This window comes from Polyodon spathula, chromosome 3 (assembly GCF_017654505.1).
Source record: "Polyodon spathula isolate WHYD16114869_AA chromosome 3, ASM1765450v1, whole genome shotgun sequence".
NCBI classification, from domain to species: Eukaryota; Metazoa; Chordata; class Actinopteri; order Acipenseriformes; family Polyodontidae; genus Polyodon; species Polyodon spathula.
The window spans coordinates 26,858,885-26,875,989 of NC_054536.1; the positions used below are offsets into that span (position 1 = coordinate 26,858,885).

At 38.3% G+C, this 17,105-nt stretch overlaps 1 protein-coding gene across 1 annotated transcript in view; it reads right to left on the reverse strand.

Annotated features, from left to right (window-relative positions):
- Positions 1–2,732: 2,732 nt before the first annotated feature.
- LOC121312926 (BMP-binding endothelial regulator protein-like) overlaps positions 2,733–17,105 on the reverse strand; it is a 33,380-nt gene continuing 19,007 nt past the window's right edge. The window contains exons 9-15 of the mRNA XM_041244851.1: positions 16,008–16,148; positions 15,750–15,854; positions 15,578–15,623; positions 13,649–13,975; positions 12,382–12,718; positions 5,513–5,643; positions 2,733–4,064 (exon numbers count right to left, since the gene is read on the reverse strand). Coding sequence (XP_041100785.1) covers positions 3,883–4,064; positions 5,513–5,643; positions 12,382–12,718; positions 13,649–13,975; positions 15,578–15,623; positions 15,750–15,854; positions 16,008–16,148 — 1,269 coding nt within the window. The 3' untranslated portion in view covers positions 2,733–3,882. The remainder of the gene's footprint in view (positions 4,065–5,512; positions 5,644–12,381; positions 12,719–13,648; positions 13,976–15,577; positions 15,624–15,749; positions 15,855–16,007; positions 16,149–17,105) is intronic.

The window sequence follows — 17,105 nt, forward strand, 5'->3', positions numbered from 1 at the left end:
TGGAAAATTACTGGTAACTGGTAAATATGGTAACAGTATCCTGGGAGACAGTCAGCACGGTTTTAGGAAAGGGAGATTGTGTCTAACTAACCTGCTTGGTTTTTTAGAGCATGCAGCATTGACAATGGATAATTGTAAAGCATATGACATGGTTTATTTAGATTTCCAGAAAGCTTTTAACAAAGTCCCGCATTAAAAAGATTAATTCTCAAACTGAACGCAGTAGGGATTCAAGGAAATGCATGCACATGGATTAGGGAGTGGTTAACATGTAGAAAACAGAAAGTACTGATTAGAGGAGAAACTTAAAAATGGAGCAAGGTAACCGGTTGAGTAGCACAGAGATCAGTATTAGGTCCTCTCCTATTCCTAACCTACATTAATGACTTAGAGTCTGGTACAGTAAGCAAACTTGTTAAATTTGCAGTCACACAAAAATAGGAGGAGTGGCAAACACCATTGCAACACCAAATGTCATTCAAAATGATCTAGACAGCATTCAGAACTGGGCAGACACATGGGAAATTACATTTAACAGAGCAAAGTGTAAGTTACTGCACGCAGGAAATAAAAATGTGCATTATAAATATCATATGGGAGATACTGAAATTGAAGAAGGAATCTATGAAAAAGACCTAGGAGTTTGTGTTGACTCAGAAATGTCTGCATCTAGACAATGTGGGGAAGCTATAAAAAAGGCCAACAAGATGCTCAGATATATAGTGAAAAATGTTTAAATCAGGGGAAGTAATGTTAAAATTTTACAATGCATTAGTAAGACCTCATCCAGAATATTGTGTTTAGTTCTGGTCACCTGGCTACAAAAAGGATATTGCTGCTCTAGAATGAGTGTTGAATGAATTGAATCTATTCAGTCTTGAACAAAGAAGACTACACACAATCTGACTCAAGGATTCAAAATTCTAAAAGGCATTGACAATGTCAACCCAAGGGACTTTTTGGGCCTGAAAAAAGAAACAAGGTCCAGGGGTTACAAGTGGAGATTAGATAAAGGGGCATTCAGAACAAAAAATAGGAGGTACTTTTTTACAGAGAGAATCGCGGGAATGTGGAACCAACTCCCCAGTAATGTTGTTGAAGCTGACACCCTGGGATCCTTCAAGAAGCTGCTTGATGAGATTCTGGGATCAATAAGTTACTAACAAATAAACTGTTGGCTTGAGATATATGAGGGTGGTAAAAATATACTCTTTGAGCAGTTTATTTATTGAGATAACTGGTAAAGCATATCTCTTGACATGTGCAATAATCTTGTATATGATGAGTTGTTTAGATGCTAGGGTAAATCTAAACGCAGTCGTGACAAATTTGAAAAAGATACAATCAATTGGCATTATAAACATTTCTACATTGCATAGAAATTTGAGCTTAGTGAACAAAAAACAAGAAACCATGGGGGCCCACTCAAAGAGGAATGTTCACGATGAAACTGTTTACATGATGTAAAATGGATATAAAAAAATTATCATTGGTATGTCCACAGGATGTTTATTAAGCCTAGATCAAACATTCACATTATTTGCATCCCTAAGAAGATAGAGAACAGAAGTTCAAAGGCAAGGGGAATTAAAACTGAAGCACTGGCTCTATTCTACTTCAGCTGGCTCTGATTGAAGAGGAAAGAGGCAAAATGGGGACCTCAAAAGAGAGGTGATGGGGGAAATTAACATCACTGAAAAAGATTGGATGACTAAGGTAAGTAAACTGGGCTGGGTTGGGTGGGGGATGAAGGGGGGTGGTGCTGGGTTGCAATGGATTGTTTGGTCCCACCACTACTCTTATTTTATCTTGGTGAAAGCCAAGATCAATATTAGCACAAAGTAAATAACAGCTTCTCTCGTGTATAAAAATCATGATGTTTTATTTAACAATGACAACTGCCTACAGCAAATAAAGTTCAGACTGTTAAAGGTGTAAAGGATGGCTGTGAAGAATCTAGGCTTTCTCTTCTTGCTATCACTGTTCAATGTGCGCTTACAAGCTTGTAGGTACAGTATATTTTCTGCACCAAAAACTGATTTCAAGTCTGGTTTATATGCTTGTGTTATTATATTAAAAGTGTACATAGGTAAGTTTTAACAGGAGTGAGTTTCTGTAGTTTGCTTCTTTTGACTTAATAAGGTACACCAAGAATCATGGTCACTGTTAGTAACTAGGAAATTTAGCAATTGTATTTTAATAGGAATTTCTAGTAATATAGTAATTTGTATTAATTATTCATATTTTTTGTTTTTATTAGTGGTTGCAAAATATTACAAGTACGGTATTTTCTAGTTTATGTAGTAACTGTTTTAGTAATCACAGTCATTTTAAGTATTTTTTTGTAATTTTTGTAATTCTTGGAATTTTTAGTAATTGTAATTTTTGGTAGGAATTCAGAATAGTCTATTCATAGCCATGTAATACGTTGTTAATAACTGGGTAATTATCAATAAATACAGCTTTTGGTATGGTATAACAGGTGGCATGTGACAATTGTATGGAAATGACCCATGTCATGGTGTTACCGAGTAAATGTATCAGGTAACAAAGCCATTTACAAAGCCATTTCCGTGTAGTTACATGGAAATAGTAACCATGTTAGATCAGTTATTAAAACATTAACTACACTGATATTCATGTCTTGTAATCTACATATATTTTAGCAAGTACACTAACTTTTAGTAACTGTTATGATTTAGTTTATATTTAGTTATATTGCTTGCCTTGATTTTTTGAAGTAAATAACTGTTTTAAGATTTACCGTTGTGGCCACAAAGTGGGACAAATCATTTAAAACCTGAAGAACTACATACCAGAGGGCTCAAAAACTAAACAGAACAGACACTACTTCCCAAATAAAGGGTTTACTTTTATTGCATTAATACATGGCCTCAATGTAGAGCTGGCAGCTGCCTCGATACCCCGAGTGGTTTGGGGAGTGGCAAGCTATTGACACAGGCTTACTCCACAACAATCAAGTTAGGCAGGGTTAAGGATATGAAAACCGGACAAAACACTTTGAACAGAACAGAACAGCTGGCAGCCCTTTGCCAGTAAGACTTCAATAAAAGGATACAACACTTCTTTCTTAAATTATTACTTACAAAGAGATGTGAAATATATACAAGAGCATAAACTTCTATCTAATGGCAACCTGGGTACAACAAGTCAAAATACAGTACTTTACGTTATTTACATTTTTACGGAAAAACAGGCGCTCTAATTCACCACAAAAAAACAAAAAACAAAAAAAACTCAGGTCTGAGTTTGGGCTCCTTGTTTTCAACTACATTCTTCTAAAAAACATAAATATTTTTTTCCCTTTAAAAACAATCTATAACATATTAGAATTGAAGGTGTTAGACATATATCTTTTTAGTTATTATTTACCTTAATTTAAAAAAAACAATAATAATACAAAAAAAAACACATCTGTTTTTACTTTACACAATTCTCTTTATCTCTTTATGGTATCTCCAGTCGATAATACATATACCTCATAGTAAAAAAAATATTCAAAAATAAAAATAAAATGTGAGTTGTCTGTCTTTGCTTATATTCCTGAATTTTAGTGTATGTAGGTCTTAACCAATTCCCTTCTGTAAATGTATATAACTCCAGCTTGTCAAAAATCCTCTGTTGCCAATATCGCAGACTCTTACTTTAAACCAAGATAAGTGAGTGCATATAGTCATTGATTTGGACAAAACGAGGTGTATTGTACATGCAGACAGCTTTGAAGGTTGACGACCGTTTCTGTGGAGATGTTGATGGCTGGATGTTGGAAGCTTTCACCGTTCCTCATGGGCTGTGTTTGAGGGTTTGCTGCAGTGGAACAGCAGTCACTTGCCTAAGTGTTCTTCTCCAATGCAGCTTGTGTCATCGGCGTGCACAGAGAGTGGACTTAATGCATCTTCCTTTCGAAAGCACAAGGTCTGCTGGGCAGTGGCACCCAGCCACACAGGGTTTATTGCATGGGGCAATCTCATTCCAGTTATCACACGTCTTTGTGCATCCCGGGCCACAGGTGTCGTACACAGCTCCATGCTTGCACTGGTTGGCTAAAAACACAAAATACAAAAGGTAAATATATACATACAAACATACATACATTATACATAAGACATTATAATGTTCTGTTTGGTAGGGTTTTAACACTTATCATCTGAACACTTGAACAGTGTATGCCTCCTCAGGAAATAACATTCTATCATTGCATTACCAATCAATAAATCAATCAATTAATCTTTATTTTATATAGCGCCTTTCATAGTGGACCATCAGCGCATGACAAGATAGTGAGGAACAATGCATAATACATTAAATACAGTGAGGTACACGGCATAGTACATTAAATACAAACAGTAAAAAACAAAGCAAATACATTAAATATAGGCATATTACATTAAATACAAGGCTAGGATGTGAATTCTAAATATTGTGGATGCGTGTGTCAAACCTGAAATAGCAATTTAGACAACAGCTAATAACAGATATCAGGCTTAAAGAGCACTGTAAGCAAGAGTGAACAAGTGGGTCTTGAGAGTTGATTTGAAGTGAGCGACTGTGGGAGCTGCACGCACTAAGGCTGGGAGAGTCACAGAGAGTCGGGGCCATGAAGTTAAGAGCGTGCCTGAGAGTGGTGCCCTTTTGCTTGGTTATAACAAGCAAGCCAGAGTCAGAGGACCTCAGCTTGCGTGCAGGGACATAGCGGGTCAGCAGGATGGAGAGATAATCTGGACCTGTGTGATGAAGGGCCTTGTAGGCAAGCAGGAGAATTTTGAAAGTAATCCTGAACTTAAGAGGTAGCCCGTGCAGCCGGGCAAGACAGGGGGTAATGTGACCATGTTTTTTACATCTGGTAAGTATCCTAGCAGCGGCATTTTGAACCAGCTGCAATCGGTTTATGGCCCGTGACGAAAGACCATCATAGAGAAAGTAGTCGAGTCGAGAGGAGAGTGCATGAGTGCATGAGTATCTCTGCATCCAGGAGGGAAAGGTAGAGACGGACCTATGAGGTGTTTCGGAGGTGGTAGAAGGAGGATTTGACTACAGAGGAGATTTGGGCATCAAAGGGGAGGTCACGATCCAGAAGTACACCAAGGTCTCGTTCAGTAGGGGAAGGAAGCAGCAGACAGTTTCCGAGTACCGGTCTGTTGCAGCTATTTCTAGTCTGCATAGTTTGTACTATTTTTTTTTAAGTGTGATTCAGTCTTTCTTTAATGGAGCTTGCTTATGGTCTGATTGGAAAGGTATATGATTATAAAAGGCCAGATGAAAGATTTTCAAATGAAAGAACCCTCCTCAAAATATTGTACTCTTTCTGCTCTGAACCAAAATGTCAACCAACTGAGATAAATGCACAATATTAGTCCATCTTTAATAAATGCCAGGTCCAAGGTGTTACTGTGGCCTTTCTCTGGCATAGCACTGCCACTCAAACCTGAAGTTGTTTAAAAACAGCCCCTGGACTGCAGCATTGAGTGTTTTTATTCCTAAATTCCCTTACCCATGCAGCTATGCTCGGGCTTCCAGTGGACTTCGATGCCTTCCCTCTCACAGGCCCGGTAGTAGGCAATGAAGGACTCACAGTAGCAGTTCTTGTGTACAGGGCATTCACACATGTCTGTCACGCACGACCTGCAGAGAAAACATATGCAATGTAAAACATGGTAAATGCATAGTGCAAGCATGGGGAGAACCATGATAGACTACAAATGCAACACAGTAAACTCCCATACGGTAGAAGCTAAACAGTATGTGATACCAACACCTTGGTCAGCTGGTGGTTTGCAGGTTTTCAACTGGTAGTGCCGACTGAGGAGGCTTTGTGCTGGTTGAGGAAATGGTCCAAGAAAAAAACAGGTCTATTAGTGTACTGTTTGAGGTTTACAATTGTACATATATCTGTATGCTTTAAACTTTGTCTGGGATTGGAATATATTTATCATAAACAACCAATATTATTAATTACCCCCCCAAAAGCCTCTACAAATCTAAAAAAAAAACAAAAAAAACACTAAGTTTGCACTTTCTAACACTCGTGCTCACAGTACTTTTTGTACCTGATGTCAGGAAATTCTAAGGAAATTTCTCCCTCTAGTGTCCAAACCCTGGAAGCACACACATCCAGCAGTAAGCCTTTTAAAACACTTATTGTACTGATTGAAGAATACCAGAACTGTACAGTGGCAGGGTTGAGGCCTGCCCTTGTAAATAATGTACAATGGATGGGGGTTATAAAAAAAAAAAAAAAAAACATGGGTTTGTTTTGTTTAAAATTAGCATTTGTAAAAACAAAGTGTGTGCTAGTTATGGAAAGGCTGGGAGGTTAGACTTCCCTCCCTGCCTACTTGAAATCTAATATGCAGCAGGTGGTCAGGTTTTAATTGAATAATTCATTACCAATTAACTCTGGCCACATGCATTCTAAAAGATGCTGAAAAGTCAGTTTCTTTGTTCTGTTCTTTGTGTACCAGTGTGGAGACTCATGGATGTGTGGATATCCAGGGGACATGAACCATGACTTCCGACCACAGCGTGTTTAGCCGAGATTTTTAGGACCATAGCAGAGGGATTCATTTAGGGGACTTTAATCCCTCCTAAATTTAGTTAGTTTGTATAGGGAGCAGGTTCATGGGGCAGGACCTCCCTTTTAGTGGGAGTAGAGCGTGGTCCAAGCTTGGCCACCTTTTGTTTTGTAGCTCTTTTTTCCCCATTGTGTTTTGTTTTGCCTTATTGTATTTGTATTTTGATGTACATGCTTGTATATTTCCTTCCTCACTAGGGCTGCCATTGCTGGTACCCTAGTGGCGACCACATACCACTGCAACTGCCTGTACTTAAAATATAACCTGGACACTTGTGAGATGTTTTCAATCTCAAACCCTCTGTGTCTCTCTCATCTCTCAGCAGATACCACAGTAACAGAGCACTAATAACCCAAGTCTGCTACCTAGTGGTAAAAAAAAAACAGATTGTGCATGTACTTTTTTCTTTTGTACAGCAATAGAATTCTCACATGCAGAACGGAATACTTCATACTGAACAATAAAATAAAAATTATATTGTAAAATGTACAATATATACAAATATGTAATCTCTGGTTATCTATCTGAGGTATGCTGGAGTATTCTTAATGATGCATATCAAGAATATTGTGGCTGCATGTCAAGAATAGGGAACCTGTTATACACATACAGAGTTGCCAGTTACAGAGAGGAGACGGTATCGCTGTGTGTGATTTCTATAAATCCGTAAGAGCGGCTCCCTCTCAGACAAGCGGCCCTTGCTTTTATTCCATTTCCTGACACAGAAATTATCCTCCCACTTCCCACAGGGAATTATGGAAATTGTATGGGTAAGGAGTTTTTGTTGTTGTAGTACAGTACCTATATTTCAGATGGAAAGATAGCTGGGGAAAGGCTTCTCGTGGCTCAAGTTTAGTATAATATGAAGGAGGAGTCAGAATGGCCCTTGTTCCTTGACCTCCACAACTCTATAAACCGTGGATATGGGAAGAGGCCTTGAACGTTTATGAGACCAGACTAAACGAAAGGCAAGAACCTCGCCTTGCGAGCGCTGTCGAGTTGCTTCATCTATTGAAACATTCGAAAATGATTTCTTATTTCTAATGTTCTTTCATTTCCAGCTACAACATTTACAAAATTATCAGCTGATTTGGCCTGTTGCTGTGGACACATTAACAGTCCTCAGATGACGAGAAACACGATTATAAGAATACCAACCTTTACTGCCCAAATAGAGCCACATTTCTTTCCTAATATGAGATTACTATACAATTAGAACCCTGTTTTCTCTTCTTGTGGTAAGTTCCCCTGTTAAGCATTATTGCTTCTTTCCGAAAACAAAAGTGTGCACTGCTTGAGTGACTTTAAAGTCACCTGGTATAAATACATTCCTCAGATTGTTAGTGTCTTTACAGCTGTCCTATCACTAACCCCCTTGGGTAGCTCAAACAGTAGTAATTTCATTTCGGTGTTCTGGAGTTCATTGGCCTGACTCCCATCAAGTGAACAATGCTCCACCTATCAACAGCATTGTATGTGGAATCGCTGTTCCAACAGAGGAGATCAGCTTTTCACAGAAGCAAAGGAACTTCTTAATGCCTGGATGAAACTTTAGAGCTCCACCTTAGTGCAGTAGGTGGGTAGCCCTTATAAAAGTGTAAGACAGTAAAAGCATAACAACGTGTAATAAAGTATTGTGAAAGCGTGTTAAAGCAAATACATGCATTGTGAATTCCAGAGAGGTATGGTAAAGCATATTAATAAACCATTTAACAACATGGAAAATGTTGGTAAACTATGGTCAATGTCAGTATAATCCTGGGAAATTACTGCAAATGTACTATGGTAATCAATAATATTGTATAAACCTTGACACATTGGGCAGAAACTGTTGTGGATTTCATTGGCTGCTGTTGATTAAAGATCTTTACTTCAGAGTGTCTTTTTGTGAAAGAACAGCAAGTAAGAACTATGGCAGGGTCTTTCCACTTGCTGTTACTGTTGTGAGTTATATGTCACTTTTGACAAAAATGGTGCAAATTGCTTAGTGGAGAAACTACTTTAAAAGGTAGGCGCCCAAACCATGTGCTTGTTCAAAAACTGTGACCACCACCAACTAACTGTAAGATACAAGCAAGGCAAAACTATTACATTACATCGGTGTGCAACAACAGATATGTGAAAATCATGACAGACTGCATTTCAAGTTACTGAATGTAAACAACGAATGTTACCTATCATGTCCACACCATTGTTCGCATTGTGTAACAATGCTAAAGGATGTCATACCAACCAAAATGTTATGGTTTTACCATAGAAGAACTCCATAATTAACTGCTTAACTGCATAACTGTTCAACATGTGAATTAGAAGCACAACACATGTATGTAATACACACACTAACAGCTGGTTTCATAAACCCCAATTATCTTTGTATAAGATCAGAACTGACAGGCCATCTGACTTTTCTTATCCTCTTATGCAAGATCAGAACTAATCTGGGTCTGTGAAACCAGCCTTCAGAGTATATACTTCCCAGGCAACACTTCTGTATTTTCTCTGGTTGTCACTGATTCTGTCTCCCTCACAGTTCACTTTCTTCTGAACATCCACTTGCCACGGTCATGACCTTTGGAAAAAAAACTAGCCTGTTATCCTGGGTCCTACTTAGTTTGCTTTTTCAAAACTCTGCTTCTCTTTGTACCGAAATCCCACAGGTACCTCTTTAATTACCTCCCTAAAGCTTTTAACCATCCCATTTATTTTTCTGGCAGGTATCATAGCTTGACAAAAAGATCACATTTCCCGCTGTCCGACCTTCTTTTATTCTTCTACTTTGATTGTCTCTGATCACGGCACTGCTGGATCTAGCTTCGAAAGCTGCTCCTTCACCTCTGGCCCAGATCATTATTTCATACTGGGCACCCTGTTTATTATTACACCTCTTCTATGGTTTCTCTTTATTTGCATCTCCTTTCCTGCTCCTTCATAACATTTCCTTTAAAAACACAAAGAAAGGCCAGGTTTAACCTTGGAGGCTGCTATGTAGGGAAATAGCTCGGAGACGATGAGAGCCAGAAGGATTTCCAAGTGTGAAGGAACTACAAAAGATAATAATTACAGCTGCTTTGTTGAGTTTTGTTTTCTGTGTGTCTCTGTCTCTTTAGTCAATTTTACCAAACTCACTCCAGCATGCATATAAACACAGGCATCAAGATGAGAAAGGCTAGGGAATTTGCCTACTGTTGCAAATTCAGATGTTAAACTAACTTTCAGAAGTTAAACTAACAGCAGTAAACCTTGGCCAGCCAATGTATAAAAACTGAACAGAGTCAAGATCAACTCCATTGTTATCTGTGGATGGACAGCCAAGTTCAGATATACTAACTAAGTTTAAAAATGCCCACAGCAGCTTGATAGAGAAGCTCAGGACAGTATCTGAGAACCCGCTTGGATATATTTTCATAGCTGCACCGCAGTAGAGATTGAGTGACGTGACAGCATAATTCCACTCAAGAATACAGTGCTGAGAAAAAGTTTGTGAACCCCTTAGGATTTTCACATATTTCACATATTTCAAACCTAAAATGTTATTAGATCTTAATCTAAGTCCTAATAGATAAAGATAACCTGATAAAACAAATGACACAAAAACATGATACTTTTTCAACATTTATTTATCTACAAATGATTCAACATTCAATATCCATGTGTGAAAAAGTACGTGAACCTTTAGATTCAGTAACTGGTGGCACCCCCCTGAGCAGCAATGACTAAAACTAAGGATTTCCTGTAACTGTTGTTCAGTCTCTCACATCGGTTTTGAGGAATTTTGGCCCATTCCTCCTTACAGAACTGCTTCAACTCGGTGACATTTGAGGGCTTCCTAGCATGGACAGCTCACTTCAGGTCCTGCCACAACATTTCGATGGGGTTTAGGTCCGGACTTTGACTAGGCCATTCTAAAATGCAAAATTTCTTTTTCTACAGCCATTCTTTCGTAGATCTGCTTGTATGTTTAGGATCATTGTCTTGCTGCATGACCCACTTTCGGTTCAGCTTCAGCTCACGGATGGATGGCCTGACATTCTCCTCTAGAATCTTCTGATACAATGCAGAATTCATGGTTGTGTTAATGGTGGCAAGCCGTCCAGGTCCTGAGGCAGCAAGGCAGTCCCAACCATCACACTCCCACCACCATGCTTGACGGTTTGGATGAGGTTCCTCTGTTCGAATGCAGTGTTTGGTTTTCGCCAAACATAACATTTCTCATTGAGGCCAAAAATTTCTACCTTTGACTCGTCTATCTAGACAACATTGTTCCAGGAGTCTTGTAGATCATCTATGTGTTCTTTGGCAAACTTCAGACGGACAGCAATATTCTTTTTAGAGAGCAGTGGTTTCCTCTTGGCTATCCTTCCATGAACACCATTCTTGTTCAGTCTTTTTCTGATAGTTGAGTCATGAACACCCACATTAGCCAAGGCGAGAGTGGCCTGCAGATCCTTGGATGTTACTCTGGGGTTCTTTGTGACTTCCTTGATGATTTTTTGGTTTGTTCTTGGAGATATTTTGGTAGAACGACCACTCCTGGGTAGAGTGACTGTGTTCTTGAACTTTCTCCCTTTGTAGACTGTCTGACAGAATTTTTTGTAACCTTTTCCAGACTGAGGAGCATCAATAACTGTTTTTCTGAGGTCCTCAGAGATTTCTTTTGATCGTGGCATGAGGTGTTTCCACAAACCTGTATGTGAAGACCAAACTCACAAAGTTTCTGATCTTTATATAGGGTGGGGCCTCCCAAATTCACCCCTCAAGATTTACCTAATTATTTAATCACCTGATTCTAATTATCCCCTTAATTGAGCTAATAAAACCAGAGGTTCACTTATTTTTACACATACCCTGAATCTTAATTACTCATTGTTTGTCTAATTCATACATCATTTTGTTTCAAAAGACATGGAATTGGTTAATATAAACCCTATTGGATATTTAAGAGAAAACTGGTTTTGATTCAAGAAGGTTATCTTGGTAAAACTATGGAATTTCCATAATTATCATTGGAATTCACAAACTTTTTACTCGGCACTGTATGTGATGCTGTTCCCTGGTGATCTCTGTCTGTCCAAAGCCATATTCATCTTCTAAGTTCTTAAGAACAGCCAATGTGGGAAGAAATACACCAATCCCCTGGACAAAATGCATTTAACATCTGTAGTAGTACTGCACATAATGCTGCTGGCCTAGTCTGACAAATATAATTGCTAACAGACTGTGATCTGAAAATTCATAGGCAACTTCTATCCAGCCTGCTGCTCCAGCAGGAACATAAAGCAGCACAATGAATGACTTGTGGGGTTTTACTGTCAAAGGATACAGCACTCCCAAGAAACTGTACAAAAATATACAGTCGAATGCCACAGTACACCAACATTATTTCTTCCCATTGTACCCTTGCCAATAAGTCACAGTACTACTAAGTACAGTGGGGCTTGATCGAACACAGGTTTTTCATGTTCAAATATTCTTTCAAAATGCAAATAAATATTGTACTATTCTTTCATTTTAAATGTACTGAAAACTAATAATAATAACCATACTACAGTAAAGAAATCTCTCAGAAGTCAAATAAAGCTGGTAACCCTATCAAATGATCTTCTAAACAAAGGAGAGAAACACACTTTATGGTGCAGAATGAGTGTTATGTATTTAAGACATCATTTTAGTTTTCGGAATGAATATGAACATAGTTGTTCTGGCTTTTGAATGCATTTCGAGCACTGCTTGTTCGGATTAGTTTTTGTAACAGGCGTTGCTACAGCTGTTGACAAAGCTTTCCACTCACCTATAAAATGGGGTAAAGTCGACTGTGGAGTGGCACTTCTGGAACTCCCAGGACTTGAGTTTCTGGCACTCGCGGTGGGCTCGGAACTTGACCTTGACGGTCCCAGGACAGAGGTAAAGCGGGGGCTTGATCCGCGGCAGGTTGCACACCTCATTGGACTCCACTCGCCACGTCTCTGCAAACTCGTCCACATCGAACCTGAAGTTGCCGTCGCCACCGATGAGGTCGTCTCGCCTGTGCCCGTTGTAGTTTCCGCAAAGGCCGCACATCTTGCCCTTCAGGTGGGGGGCAGCCATGACCTCCACAAAGCTGTCCCCATCCCATGAGATCACCAGACCTGAAACACCAGCAGAACGCACCTCCTTTCAGATTACACAGAAAACCAAGAAACAGGCTAAACCTGGGACTTCTATCCAAGTTCATCTACCTATTTTTATTTAAAATATTAGAGGTAAAACGATAGTCGAGCAGAGAAATGTTCATCTGGTGAGGCCAATGAAGGCTTTAGTCAAAACATTTGTCTGTTTGATTTAATTTCTTTATACCTTTACTACATACATTAATGATTAAGTATTGAAAGTTGTGAATAAATATTAATGCTAAAAAAAATTGCACATGATGACATTCAGCAAAATCTATTGTTCCCCATCAGATGTATTGCTCTTGTTATATGTTTTAATTAGATTTACTTATATTTACAAATCATTACACTGGGACCCTCTATCTTTTAGGATGTACATATCATTGGGGTCAATGTCATATAAAACATTCGTTCAGTATTACTTTTAAATAATATATAAGGCCATCAGTCTTGTGTAATGTAGCAATCTGGTTTGACATTTTTAGTTTGGATGATGTGTAAGTGTGTTTATACACTATCTAGATCAAACACCATGACACCATCCATAACTGCTTAATACTCTGTCATCAAGTCAAGAGCATATATATTCAAAACAGGCTTTTGATTGGACTGGGATAATCAGTGGATTATAAATGTACATTATGCCAGGGTCAAAGGACTTTGTCCCATAAAATTTAAAATAATAACATTACCACTAATAAAAATGTAATATATTTCAAAGAGAAAAATTACTTAGTAGCCAATACCAATACTATTCTAAGGTTTATATTTTGTAAGCCAACAAGGTCATGCCTGAAAACTCAAAACTGAGGGATCAGGCAATCTTGTTGACAATGCATGCACCCCACAATCCAGTAGAGCCATTGATTGTATAGAAGGCTACCATGGCTGGGGCTAGGAGCTCACCTGTCTTCGTGGTCAGTTTCAGTAAGTACCCGTCCAAGTCAACACGTAACTGTGCCGTCTCATGAGGCAGAGATATCCGAGTCCCGTTCTGCTTTACTGTGAGGTGCTGGTGAAGGCTGATACTCACATCAGCTGAAATAAACTCCACTGACTTGGTCCAGGAGAAGGAGCGTGTTTTGCGGGCGTCGTTCTTCACCAGCACCTGAAAGCTGGCAGCCGCCGAGCAGTCTTTGGCCAGAACATACTTGCAGGTCCCCTGAAAGTTAAACGTCCTGCCGTCAAAAGTATTGTAGTGAGGGTCCCCAAACACAGTGCAAACTCCAGGTTCTGCGTGCATCAGAAGAAGAGAGCGGGACAGTTAGTTTAATGTACAGAATTCACAAAATGGCACACATTTAATAAAATATTTGAATCTTTGCTGCAGGGATGTAAATGAGACTCGTCTTGCTGTCGAGTTAACCCTAGCCTATACTTGTGCTTCTGATTCAGATGCAATTGGGAGTAATGTTTGCATTTACGTTAAAACTGGGGCTAATTAGCTAAGTAGGATAATTGTTTTAATCATGTTCTACATTACTGTTTTAAATTATGTTGTTATATTCCTTAAGTTGTAATACTTAGCTGGAAAACTGTAACTGTAGAAAACACACCCAAAACAATTAGCTCCTGTCTGTTTCGTACTTGGGTCTATCAGGGTGGGATTGCCCATTAAAATCTTACAAAATCACTGAACCTCAAAAAATCTGCCAGTTCTTGCATGTCCTAATTGTACAACAAGTTCTTCTCAATTACTTTAACCATTCAAATCAAACTGACTTATGTTGTTAAAATATGGTTTATGTCTTTCAGTAAATTTGATTGATTTACCAGATACATAAATTAACAGTTACACAAAGTGTATCCAATATATATCCATATATATATATATATGTATATCCAGTGTATATAATATATATATATATATACACACACACACACACACACACACACACACACATATATATATATATATATATATATATACACACACACACACACACACACACACACACACACACACACACACACACACATATATATATATATATATATATATATATATATATATATATATATATATATATATAGGGTATAGAGTAGAGTATAAAATTAAAATCTGCATAATAATTACTCAAAACTATACAGGGATGCAAGAGGTGTGATTAATAGATACATTTCTAAAGCAACAGTACTTCACAACACATTTTAAAAAGACACCTTTGTCAGTGTATCCCTATGTCTGCTGCACAATTGCCAGTGACAGGTTGAAGGCAATTACAATGTTTTGTTTCAACTAACCAAATAACATTTTAAATCTCAAAACCTTGTCAAGTCTGGTCCTAAATAATCCCAGTGATTCAGCACCAACAACATGGCCCGGTAATCCATTCCATACCGTCACCACTCACTGAGTGAAGCACTGTTTCTAAAATCTGCAGCCTGGCTTAGCTTCTGATTTTTGACAATATAAGGCTTCAAAGTAGAAGTTGCTACAGTAAGATTAATTTATACTAAAGGTCTTATTATAAATGATATTTTTATGCAGTTTAACAGGATATGAGTTGAGGTTTTTAATATCTGATCTTCAAATGTTTTGTTTTTTTTAAGAGTCTGGTTGCTTTTACAATTGTTAAGCACTTTACCACTCCTGCATAGCCTTTACAATGCTTACTTGTGCTTTACCATGTTTTCACTGTTCTTTATTACACTTTGCTGTGCTTATCCTATGGGAATCTTTTATAAGGGTAGTAAACTATTCAGTGGGAGATGTTTTTGGTATCATAACAGTAATTATTCCTCTGTTTGGTCTCCTTGCATTTTTTTTTTTTTTTTTTTTTACAAATTAAAAAGAAAAAAAAAGATTGTAATGTGAATACATAACTTACTTACTTTCAGTGCAAATGGGACAGCAACCATTTCTGTTGAGAATTTTACCCTGTGGGAAACAAAATTACAAGCATTATGGGGCGCCCCCTTCCTTCAGATTTCATTTAATCTTGTGTGCTTCACAAATCGTAATGATGGACAAGCGCACTGCAAGACTGATCTGCTGTATACTCACAGAGGGGCAGCTCTTTATTAGGACACATTCTTTTTTGTGGCACTGAACCTCCCCCTTTACACAAGCACACAGTGTGCAGTTGACAGAGGACCACATTTCTCCATCCTTAAACAAACCAAGAAATAGCAAAAATATGTATTAGTTTGTGTTTTGTTAAGGGGTTAGAACAGGTACTTTCAAACTAGAATGCCCAAACAGTGGTGGTGACAACGCTCCAGAAATGTAACGACCTTGTAGTTTTCCTGCCTACTTACTCACCCTGTAGATTTTATTCCCAGACTGGCAAAATGTGACCTCCTCAATGGGAACATAAGAGACACAAGGCTCACAGCAGAACTCTTTGTTGCTATTGCAACTCCCAGAACGAGAGCACTTCCTCTTACACACCACTGTGGAATTCTGGGATTGAAGAGTAAAAATAAATCTTAGTACAACATGAGCAACTTGTCCTGGAATGTTACAGAAGGTGATGTTTATCATTTAAAACCAGTGCCTCTTTTCCTCTTGTTTGTTTGCAACACTTTAGTGCTTAGTAGATCAAAAACTGTTTATTCAGTCAATAGAAACACAACTGAAAACATGAAAGAATGATGGAAATCAAATCTAAAATATATATATATATTTTTTAGTATGCTTGTTTTTTCAAATAAGATCGATTAAGTAGAACACACCTCCAGCTACGCATTCCCCTATTCACCTTTTCAGATCTTATTAACATTTTTATTGTGTGTAGCATTATGTATTCATCATAGAATTTAAAACCCTAGTGCATATTTTTGACAGCTTTGATAGACGAGATGCGTTGCAAAGTCTGGGAAAAAGTCCTAGAAGGAAGATACATATGGTCTCGGATGAAGAAGAGTCTGTATCCTGTGGGGTTGAGGGAAAAAATTTTGTTATACCATTTAAAAGTGAGATAAAGAACTGCATTTCCCAGAATGCCTCAGCCAGGAGTGAGGGACTAATTGTCCTGACACAGTTAACTGGACACAGCTGTGGGTAATTTATGGAACCAGCACAGCTTCAAAAGGACAGGTTAAACAGATCTTCGACGGCCCGGACGTTAAGAAATCGAAATATATTGTTTAGTTTGAATTCTTAAAGGAGCTGGTTTTGTTTTTTGTATTTTTATTTGTGTTTTTAAAGACGCAGTGTGCTATTTGTCAAAGCGCCCTGCTGAACAAATAAACATCACCACCAGCGGCAGCAGGAACCCAGAAATTGTGAAAAAAAGTTGCCCCGGACCAGAAGGGACAAGCCACATTTTGTCCTAGATGGCATCAGGGTACATATTAGATGGAACGGTTGTACAGTTAATGCACTTATTTGATCTATGCTCCAGTGGTTTAAAAGAAA